The following is a 12,077-nucleotide window of genomic DNA, read 5'->3' as shown; positions in this document are numbered from 1 at the left end:
TGCAATTTATTACACAAGTATATTACTTGCCATGTTTTGTAGCAGTGCCATGTTCTGGCCAGTCTATCATCACCCTAGTCTTTATCATTATGTACTATTTTAGTCTTTGAATTAATAAACATAATTTTTTATATTTTCACCCTTTGGTCATTAGGTGCATTTTGTGTATATGCTCTTTTATCTTTTGCGCTGAAACCTTATTCTTATCTATAGCAGTAGAATAACGCGTCTTAGGCCTCTTTCACACTTCAGTCTTTTGGCGTCAGTCACTACCGACATAGTGACGGATTGACGGATCCGTCACAATTGTTGCGAAAACGGTTCTAACGGATCCGTTTTTTTGACGGATCCGTTACTTGGGGGTTGTCTGGGAGAAGTATCTACTTTTTGGAGCATGCGCAATTGAAAAAACGGATTGGGGCGACGGATCCGCCGAAAAAACTGTTGCGGCGGATCCGTCGCCCATAGGCGGCCATTCTATGGAATGGCGGACGCGACGGATCCGTCGCGATCCACCATTTCGGCGGTGACAAAAAACGTTCCAATGTCCGTCTATTTTCAGAAAACGTCCGCCAAATTTCGACGGATCCGTCGCATGGCGGATGGAACGGACGACCATCCGTCACAATCCGTCACTAATGCAAGTCTATGGGAAAATAACGGATCCGTCAAAAAAAAAAAATGACGGATCCGTTATTTGAGGAAAATGGCGGTTTTAGACTGATGCCAAATAACTGAAGTGTGAAAGAGGCCTTAGTCTGACTGCTCCCTAAGGCGAAGTTCACTCTGGGCATTTTTGCTGCATTTTCTTTCTGCAGCAAAACTTGAATACTTGGCCAGCAAGAAGCTGCTGCAAAAATGCAGGTTTTTCTGTGTTTTTTTTTTTGTGGCAGTTTTGGTGGGTTTTTTTTTTCCCCATTCAATGGGTGAAAAACATTACAAGTGACATGCTCCATGTCCAGAAAAAAACATGCAAAGCACAAAATGCTGATGACAAAAAAAGCAAGCTATGTGCATGAGATTTCTAAAATCTCATAGACCTATCTGGAACTGTAAAATGCAGCTAAAAATTAGCATAAAAAAAAGCAGCAAAAGTGCCCAATGTGACCTTGGCCTTATTTTTCTCCTGTGGTCTGAGGCAGCCAGGCATGTCTTCTCATTGCACTGTGTAAGAATCATTGACACAAGGGAATCACTTTTCGGTCGGCTTAGGCTACTTTCACACTAGCGTCGTACTTGGCCCGTCGCAGTGCGTTGGGCCGACGTACCAACGCATACTGTGGAAGTGCCGCACAACGGGGGCAGCGGATGCATTTTTCCAACGCATCCGCTGCTCCATTCTGAGCTCCGGGGAGGTGGGGGCGGAGTTCCGGCCGCGCATGCGCGGTCGGAAATGGCGGACACAACGCACCAAAAAGCGTTACATGCAACGTTTTTTGGTGCCGACGGTCCGCCACAACACGAAGCAACCGTCGCACGACAGTTGCGACGTGTGGCAAAGCGTCGCAATGCGTCGCTAATGTTAGTCAATGGAGAAAAAACGCATCCTGCAAGCAATTTTGCAGGATGCATTTTTTCTAAAAAACGACGCATTGCGATGTGCGTCGTACGACGCTAGTGTGAAAGTAGCCTTAGCGTTTAGTCTGAAGCGGACAGTTAAAATGTCTTTTCTAGCCTAAAGATGCCAACACTGTCTCTGCTTTAGTGTAATTGACAGTTTGTCCTCTAGATGGCGCTATGTCATCAGTAGTTAGCGCCCGTGCAGAGGAAGGAAGCTTGCTTATAGAGCCGTGATTTCTAGAGATATGTATTGTAGGGATTCGCGTTCACACAGGACTGGATTCTTGGGTCTAAACAATGTGACGTTTATTGCCACTGCTTACACATTACCAAAACAAAAACCCCTAGCCATGTGCAACAAAATAGACCCTGGCTAGTCCCAGTTCTATCACACAACAGCTGCTGTTGCAGATTCTGGCCTGCAGAGCTAGGGTTTAACCCTAGCCTACCTGGTTTTGCTGAATAAATAAATATATATATATATATACTAGATGGTGGCCCGATTCTAACGCATCGGGTATTCTAGAATATGTAATTATGCATGTCCATGCAGTATATTGCACAGCCCACGTAGTATATTGCCCAGCCAGGTTTGTCACAGGTTAAAAAATAAACATGTACTCACCTTTCCGAGGGTCCCTTGTAGTCCACGGCAGCTTCCGGTCCCAGGGTTGGTATGAGGGCAGGACCTGTGATGACGTCGCGGTCACATGACCATGACGTCATAGCAGGTCCTTCTCCCATACCATCTTTGCCACCGGAACCTGCAACGGAAGATGGCGGCCGGCGCGAGCGGCTCGGCGGACTACAGAGAGTGAGTATAGCAGGTTTTTTTTTTTTTTTTATTATTATTTTTAACATTACATTTTTTACTATTGATGCCGCATAGGCAGCGTCAATAGTAAAAAGTTGGGGACACACAGGGTTAATAGCGGCGGTAATGGAGTGCGTTACCCGCGGCATAACACGGTCCGTTACCGTCGGCATTAACCCTGTGTTTGCGGTGACTGGAGGGGAGTATGCGGGTGACAGGCACTGACTGCGGGGAGTAAGGAGCGGCCATTTTCTTTCGGACTGTGCCCGTCGCTGATTGGTCGCGGCAGCCATGACAGGCAGCTGGCGAGACCAATCAGCGAATGAATAACCGTGACAGAAGGACAGACAGACAGACGGACGGAAGTGACCCTTAGACAATTATATACAAGATAGATATATATTGTAAATATAATATTTTCATTTATTAGCGTAGGCCATCGTTAAATTCTAGCTTTACAGCACACATGTCAAACTCTGGTACATGGGCCAAATCTGGCCTGCGGGGCGAGTATATTTAGCCTGCTACGATGACGGGTCCCCTGAATATATTTGTCCTGCGACGCCAGGTGGGTCTCCCGCCCAGCATCACTTTTATAATGGCATCCTAGATACCAATAGTTGAAAGCAATGAAGGAGGAGGTAGCGTCGGCTGATGCTCCCTCTCCCATCAATCCCCCCCCAGCAATGGGTGCGATAACGTCATTACAATGTGCCTGCTGTACTGAGATGTGCGGAGGATACGAAGACATGAAGATATCGGAGCAGCTAGGGAACCGGCAGAGGTGAGGATTGATTTATTTTTTTAATATTGGGCCCATATACTGTATGAAACACTATGTGGGGCGCATTATACTGTATGGAGCACTATGTGTAACCTATTATAATGTAGGGAGCATGAGGTGGGGTGCATTATACTCTATGGATGCACCTTGTATACATGGTTCCTTATCCTTATAAACATGGCTCCTCATCCCCATCCTTGTCTGCATGGTTCCTCATCTCCCATCCTTGTCTGCATGGCTCCTCATCCCCCATCCTTGTCTGCATGGCTCCTCATCCCCCATCCTTGTCTGCATGGTTTTTCATCCCCCATCCTTGTCTGCATGACTCCTCATCCCCATCTGTGTCTGCATGGCTCCTTGTCCCCATCTTTGCCTTGCATGGCCTCCATGAGAAATGCATAAAACAACAAAAAAAAACATCCTGCTTGCCGTCCCTGTGCACTCTGGCATCTTGTTCCGGTGCCAGCAGCTCCTGCGGCTGAGCGATCACGTGTCCCCGCTCATTAATAATAATAATAATAATCTTTATTTTTATATAGCGCTAACATATTCCGCAGCGCTTTACAGGTTGCACACATTATCATCACTGTCCCCGATTGGGCTCACAATCTAGAATTCCTATCAGTATGTCTTTGGAATGTGGGAGGAAACCGGAGTGCCCGGAGGAAACCCACGCAAACTCCTTGCAGATGTTGTCCTGGGTGGGATTAGAACCCAGGACCCCAGCGCTGCAAGGCTGTAGTGCTAACCACTGCGCCACCGTGCTGCCCCCATTAAGGGAATGAATATTAAGGGAATGAAGGGAATATCTCTCTCCATGCCCGGCTGCTGCTGCTGTAACTGTGCGCTATAGGAGAAATTAATATTCATTGCCAGAGCAGTGAATATTCCTTTCTCTTCAGCAGTGGGCACAGGCTTTAGCCGCAGTAGCCGGCTCCCTGCCTCCTGTGACCCACCGCATCGCCGCTCCCCCACCCCCGCCGTCTTCAGGGACAATGACTCGTGTATAAGCCGAGGGGAGCGTTTTCAGCACAAAAAGATGTGCTGAAAAACTCGGTTTATACACGAGTATATACGGTACATTGAAAAGAGACTTCCTGCTCATGCATACAGTGAGCCTTACAGCCTGAAGAGTGGTGACGTCACTGAGAAGAGGAACGGTGCTCGATACTAGAGAAGACGGCGGTAAACGAGCATATTACACTCACACTACATACACAGATTTACTAAAAGGAAAAAAAAGAAAAATTTCAGTTTTAAAGTCCCAAGAAACCAGTTTAAGAGTTGGTCTTTCTTGATAAACGGTCCAAAAACCCTCCATGTTTGGTAATTGAATATCTTACGGCTGTAACACCTAGTTGTCTGGCTGCTCATTTATGCTCTGTGCTGTGGAGTATTTATTATCCTGCAGTTGAGTTGCTGGGGTAGTTTATTTGAGACATCCCCTTTAAATAAATAATCTCTCACAGCCGCCACTAGTGATTGCTTGGTGTGACACTGAGCCTTTTGGCCACACTGAAGGTGCACTGCTCTCCCTGATTAGTATATTTGATTGAACTTCCGTTTCTACAGAACTGAGGCGTCTTATGGAGGATATATCGCCTTTAGAGCTTTGAGCATAGTGTCTTTCGGCGGATAGACTCCCTTTATTCGCATAGAGATTTAGATTCAAAAAGGAGACAGACACAAAACTAAGGAATGACTTCTTTCCTTTTTAGGTTCTTACTAAGGCTACGTTCACATTTGCGTTGTTGGGCGCAGCGTCGGCGACGCAACCAACAACGCATGTTCACATCGCAGCGTTTTGCGACGCATGCGTTGTCATAAGATCCTACAGATCAGGAATTTCAGCACGGGGAAAACGCTACAAGTAGCGTCCTCTGCGCCCTGTCTTGTGCGTCTATATGACGCATGCGTCATAAAACGCAGTGCAACGCATGCCGGCGCATGTCCATGCGCCCCCCATGTTAAAGATAGTGGCGCATGACGCATGCGTCGGTATGCGTTGACGACGCTGCGCCCAACAACGCAAATGTGAACGTAGCCTAAACCTAGCAGTGAAGCTTGGATCGTTCACCTATCGGTTCTCCATCATTTCCTACATTGTCAGCAGGGGTGGAGCTTGTAAACAGGCCCCTCCTGTGAGGAGCCTACACTGCTTAAAAAATGCTGGGGGGTTTCCACTGCAGTAAGATACATCCAAGCTCAGGGTGGAGCAGCCTTACTGCTGGTTCACATCACATTTTATAAGTGGCTCTGTCGTAGCTTCCATCTGAATCTCTGACAAACAGGCTTTAGACGGAAGTCCAAAGTGACTCCGGCAGTTGGTGATTCCTGTATTTCAAGTCCTCAGATGTTGGTCCAGACGGAGCCACCAATGTATGGCAAAACCTGATGTGATTATAGCCTCGGGCTCTGTTCCCAGCATATGATGTAAGTACAGGAGAAGCTCCTGGTGCAAACACTAAACATTCTGTTTATTTATCCAAAGGAGTGTTTTGTTTTTATTTATTTATTTTTTGTCCTGTTGGTGCTATTTTATTACTATTACTCTTTTATATGCATTGTTGTACAGGGAACATTTAATACCTTTTTATATATGTTTTAATTTTTTTCCCTGGAAATCTATGGGTGAGGTGCCCTAATATAATAGCAAAGGTGAGAGCCTTGCATCTGAGTTATAAATCAGCAAATCCTTCCGGCATGGACCACTCCACACCTTATCACGAACATGTTGCCCACCCGTGAAGGGATAGATAGGAAATCGGTCCTAAATGAAAATAAAAGGCTACAAATGTTAACTTCCTGCCTGATGTGACGTCTTTTCTGCTTTTCTAGGCTCCGCCATCAATGGTCAATAATGAACAACGGCAGCATGCAGAACACATATTTCTCTCCTTTAGAAAATCAAAGTCGCCCTTTGCTGTATGCAAACATATATTAGGTGAGTACGGTCAAGTTACTGTTGGGTGACGTGGGAGCTGGTGTATTTGGTGTAATGTATTTACTATCTCTTCTAGCCCACTAGAATGCTGTAGGTAAATGAAAGGGAATCGGTCGCTCCCAAAATGAACTTTAAAGGGAACCTGTCAGCAGGGTTGTGCACAGTAACCTACACACAGTGTCAGGTCGGCACCGTTATACTGATAAGAATGATACCTTGTTTGATGAAACCCATCTCATGGTTGTTCTTTAATCTTTATTTTCAGTTTTGAGTTAATGATATGCTCATGCCCCGGGGCGGCCTGTGGGGGCTGGGGGTCTGCATTTGGTGCTCTGCTTAGGTATTCATATGTATGGGGTCTGATGGGTCACTGATCCCTCACTGACCTGCCCCCTATTTTACATAATGAATAATTATATACAGTGGGTACAAAAAGTATTCAGACCACGTTTAAATTTTTTACTCTTTCGTTTTTTTTTTGGTAAATTCCAAAAAGTAATTTTTTTTTTCTCATTAATGTACACTCTGCACCTTTGCATATTTATTTAAAAAAAAAAAAATGAAATATCACATGGTCATAAGTATTCAGACCCTTTGCTCAGACACTCATATTTGTCACATGTTGTCCATTTCCTTGTGATCCTCCTTGAGATGGTTCTACTCCTTCATTGGAGACCAGCTGTGTTTAATTAAACTGATAGGACTTGATTTGGAAAAGTGCACACCTGTCTATATAAGACCTCACAGCTCACAGTGCATGTCAGACCAAACGAGAATCATGAGGTCAAAGGAACTGGCCAAGGAGCTCAGAGACAGAATTGTGGCAAGGCACAGATCTGGCCAAGGTTCCTAAGAGCACAGCATAATAGCATCTGCATTTATCAATCTTGCCAATGCAGTGAATATTCATTTCTCTTTAGCAGCGGGCACAGGCTTTAGCTGCAGTAAGTTGGCAGTAAGTTCCCCTCTATCTTTACTAACCAGCCAAGCTTAACTTGACAGCTGAGGACTGCAGCCCGTAGCTGTAGTTTTCGCCTGCTCTAGTTCTCAAAAATAGAGGGGACCGCACAGTTTTGTAAAAAAAAAAAAAATGTTTTTAGTTAGTTAATTTTATTTATTGCACAGGTGCTGGCTGGGGAATACTCCCATCATCGTACATCTGCTCTTGCTGCCAGCAGTGAGACCAGATGTAGGACGATGAGAGTAGTAACCTATTTACCTCCAGTCATCTGCATGACAGCAAGTGAACTGCAGCATTGATTGGGAGAAACAAACTTATCGCTGATCAATGTTTATCGCGTTGTCACAAGTTCGGGTTCCTTATTCATTTGAAAGGGGTCCGGGTTCTGGTACCCGAACCAAACTTTTTTTTTTTTTTTGTTAATGGCTGGCCTAACCCGCTGGACCTGAATATCCATGGGCTCTCCCATCTCTAGTCATGATCACTAATTTTAATGCAATAGAGTAGAATATGGATGTAATAAATCTATTGCTAGTATTTGTTTGTAGCATGTGTAATATACACACATTTACACACTCGCGCATCTCTGCCACATGCACATTTACACCCATGTGCTCAATAGTGCAATATCAAGTGTAATAAAAAATGCCTACTTATGTTACTAATGCCTGTATAATGCATAGCCAACCCTCGGTAGCAACCAATCAATACAAGCTGGCAATGACTATTGTATTACCTAGATCAAGAGCCACCATGCGAAATGGCACCAGGTGCTGTGTCCTCCCACAGCCGACACTCGCTGTTTCACCTATGCTTCTTCTGGGGGCGCAGCTGCCAGACCCACCCCTATCCGACATCTTGATTTCACTGGTTTCTGCATCCTCGGGATCTGAAGAATATTGCATATTTAAATGCTCCAAAAACACTGATGCAACAAAGTTTATGAAAATTAAAGTTTGTGTCGGTCTCAAAACTTTAGTTCACTTCAGTACAGACAATACTATAATGGAGATGGATCAAGAAAATGATCCTTCACAGTACCAAGAATTTTCAGTATAGGATGGGTTCTCATTGTCTACAACAATCACATTAGACATTGGATAAAATGTCGGGCGATTCATGCTGCCCAAACTGTGGCCTACTTACATTTCATCATGGCTATATTATTGCAGCCAGGTATATTATTCTGTGAAACGCTCTGGTCGGCCGGCACTTCCCAGTGCTGATGCAGCTCATTGATGGGTCTCTCCTTCATGTGTACAAAGGGAGAGACCTGTTACTCCCCAGAGGTAGTGCTGGGTAGAGCAAGATAGTTTGGTTTCCAACTTTGGCCGGAGCATTTTTTAGATTAATATATCTGGCTTTAATTGTGCCACAAACAAGCCCTCTTCTACTTCATCTCTTCTTTATTACCTGCAAGATATGTCTGTAATGAACCAAAGGTATTAGTGCAGGATCAGACTACACAGGGTTTGTTTGTTGTCTGTTACCATGGAGATATATGGGCCTTCATAGGAACAGTAAACACAAACGCAAATTCCTGGAAAAAAATACTAAAAAAAAAAAATCTATGGTCTGACTAAAGAGCTTTATATAAGATATTTTAATGCCTGCTTATGTTGTCAGTAGTGTCATAACTGCGCTTTTTTTTTCTCCTACGCTTTTCTCACAGAAACTAGTAAAGTGGATTACGTTCTTTTTCAAGCTGCCACGGCGATAATGGAAGCTGTTGTAAGAGAATGGATACTGCTGGAAAAAAGTAGCAAAGAGTCACTCCGAACATTCCTACTAACTTATGTCTTACAAAGGCCCAAGTAAGTGCAGACTGTACCTTTGTAGGATCTGTGTATTGGTCAACCAGGTACTATATCGCACCTGTATTAAAGAAGCATTACAGTTTTTATCCTCATAATGTTACTGTCATATTATACAGCACTGTGTACTTACAATTGCTCATTTTGCCTTTCTACCCAGATAATTCTTCTTTTCCAATAGGTTGTCTGACATCACAAGATTAAAAACTGACTAGCTGAATCCTTCTAAGCTCTTTGTAGAAACAGGAGGTCAATTTTCCCTGCATGAGTCATAAGTCACTGCAAAAGTCCCTAGCAGGGGGAATAGCTGAGCAGCTGGGTCAGGAGTTGAAGAGAGGAATGATAAGTGTAGGGACAAGAGATTTCCTGTTTCTACATAGAGCAGAAAAAGAGAATTAACTGGGTAGAAAGGCAAAACGAGAAATTGTGAGTACACAGTGCTGTATAATATGATGACTGTAATGTATTAAGAGGATAAAAACTTTGATGAGAGGAGGGCTTCTTTTGCCCCTTTCCAACATTTGAAGTATTTGTGTCAGGTCATTCACACCCGGTGATCGTAGGAAGGTGCCTGGTGTTTGACACCAGGACAACGGGACTCGTAGCCCTGAGAGGTGGCACCACCCACCCACAACTACAACCGATGTCCGTTTAGTAAGTTTGTTTTATTTTCCCAAATTTTTATATTCTTTTTATTATATTTTTTATCTTTTTTTTCTAGATTTTCTTTTTAATTGTCTAAATAAAAAGTTTACCACACACCCACACACCAACCTGAATAAAATTTTGGTACACACAAACACCACATACTTAAAAAAAAAAATGTCCCACTAGTCGCAATCACAGTATTCAGCGGAGGAGGCATACGCCTCAGACACTGATGGTGAGAGAGGATGAACCTTCCCTTATTTTTCTGTCTCCTGCTCTTCAAGTGATACGAAACTGCCACACAGACACCCCAGGACAGAAAATGAAGCGCCCACCATTACTGACTCCCTATGGACCTCATCTCTCGAAGATTGAGCCACAGATTCCTGATTTTGTGGCTCAGTCAGGAATCCAATTTGACACCACCGGCCTTACAGAAATTAATTTTTTATAAGTCTTTCTCTGAGGATTTTGTAAATCTCATGGTGGGCCAAATAAATTTGTAAACCCAGCAATTGTATCCCCAAATCAGACTTCTTCATTTGACAACTTGACCCCTGTAGATGCATTAGAAACTCTGAAGTTTTGGGGAGTGGTTACTCACATGGGGACAGTGAAGAAGCCAGAAATTCGGCAATGTTTTAGTGTTGACGTTTTATATAACACTCCAGGGTTCCGCATGGTCTTGACCCATAAATGTTTTGAGGCCATCCACAAATTTTTGCCCTACAGTGATAATGCACGGTGTCCTCTCCGAGATGACCCCAACTTTGATTGACCTTTCCCCTTTCAGCTGGTCATTCATCACTTCCAACAAGTTTCCTGAGTTGTATGTTCCTCAATGGGACATTTTCGTGGATGAGTCCCTAATACATTACAAGAGGAGGCTCAAATTCCAGCAATACCTGCCCAGTAAGAGGGCCAAGTACGGAATTAAGCTCTACAAACTACGAGAGTACTTATGGCTACACCCACAGGTTCAGAGTTTATGAAGGGAAGGACACCCGGATTCAACTCCCTGAATTCCACCCTGTCTTGGGAGTGAGTGGGAAAATTGGGTGGGATTTGGTGCACCCACTGCTGGATCAAGGTTATCGCTCTACATGGATAACTTTTATGGCAGCGTCCCACTGTACAGGTCCCTCTCTGCGTGAGCTACCGCAGTATATACAGTACTGTTTGCAAAAATCAGAGAGGCCTCCCTAAGACGTTAATTGGGCAGCTGCTCAGAAAGGGTGAGAGCAGAGTCCAATGTAGCGATAACATGCTGGTGGTCAAGTGCAAGGACAAAAGGGATGTCCTATTCTTCACCACCATACGTGGTGATGCCAACACCCCCCCCCCCATCACTGTACGAGGTTCTTCTGCACAGGTCACCAAACCACACTGTGTACTGGGGTACAACAAAAACATGGTGTAGTTGATCTCTCTGGTCAAGTGCTCCAGTCATAGAATGCCATCAGAAAAACCTAGGTGTGGTACAAGAGCTGGTGGTCCACATTGTACAGATGGTAATGTACAGTGCTTTTGTGCTATCACGATGTGAAGAGCAGACCCGGGACCTTCTTTCAGTTCCAGGAGGTAGTGATCAAGGCCCTGATATTTGGCAATCGGGAATCTCCGGGCACCAGTACTTCCGGAACTGAAGGTCCCTGTGTGTACCAGGCCAACATTTCCCCGGTGAGGTCCCTCAAACTGCAAAGAGAGGAAGGTCGCAAAAAAAAGGTGCAAAGTGTGCTACAGAAGGGGATATGAAAGGACACCATTCATCAGTGTGACACCTACCTTGACAAACCTGGTCTGTGCATCAAAGACTGATTCGGGGTCTACCACTCATCCATGGACTAATACATTTATTTCTGTCTTGCACAACGCACATATGATTACCTGACGTAAACCACACCACTCATATGCAAACCTGATGAACTCTACACTACTCTTATATGCCAACCTGATGCACTCTACACTACTCGTATATGCCAACCTGGTGCTGTCTACACAATTTGCGTATGTGAACCTGATGCACTCAACACTACTCGCGTATGCCACCACATTAACAAAATTCACCAGGTAAACAATAGATCAATTCCAATATATAATCACTTGGGGGGGGGGGGGGGGGGAGGTTCTACTATTTAGGCACCTCAGGGGCTCTCCAAACGCGACATGACTCCCGCAGTCTGTGTTCCAAACTTCACTCCTTCCTTTCCGAGCCCTGCCATGTGCCCAGAGAGTAGTTTTACCCCACGTATGGGTTATTAACCGACTCAGAAGAAATTGCGCAACAATTTTTGTGGTCCATTTTTTCCTGTTACCTAATTGAAAAAAAAATTGGGGCAGAATTTTTTTTTTTTTTTTTTTACCACACGGCTCAACAATATATACATTTCTTTGAAGCACCTAGGGTTTCAAGGTGCTTACCACATATCTGGATAAATTCCTTGGGGGTTTTAGTTTCCAAAATTGGGTCGCTTTGTGGGGGTTTCCACTGTTTGGGTACATCAGGGACTCTCCAAACAAGACATGGCATCTTCTCTCGATTCCACCCATTT

The 12,077-nt window shown here is 44.4% G+C and overlaps 1 protein-coding gene across 1 annotated transcript in view; it reads left to right on the top strand.

The window, feature by feature from the left end:
- The window catches only part of XPO4 (exportin 4), a 151,153-nt gene that overhangs the window by 20,112 nt on the left and 118,964 nt on the right, over positions 1-12,077 (top strand). Inside the window, exons 2-3 of the mRNA XM_069759103.1 lie at positions 5,997-6,102; positions 8,736-8,877. Of these exons, the coding sequence (XP_069615204.1) occupies positions 5,997-6,102; positions 8,736-8,877 (248 nt within the window). The remainder of the gene's footprint in view (positions 1-5,996; positions 6,103-8,735; positions 8,878-12,077) is intronic.

The sequence above is a fragment of the Ranitomeya imitator genome, chromosome 3 (assembly GCF_032444005.1).
Source record: "Ranitomeya imitator isolate aRanImi1 chromosome 3, aRanImi1.pri, whole genome shotgun sequence".
In the NCBI taxonomy this organism is placed as follows: domain Eukaryota; kingdom Metazoa; phylum Chordata; class Amphibia; order Anura; family Dendrobatidae; genus Ranitomeya; species Ranitomeya imitator.
This window is presented reverse-complemented; position numbering and strand designations above follow the sequence as displayed.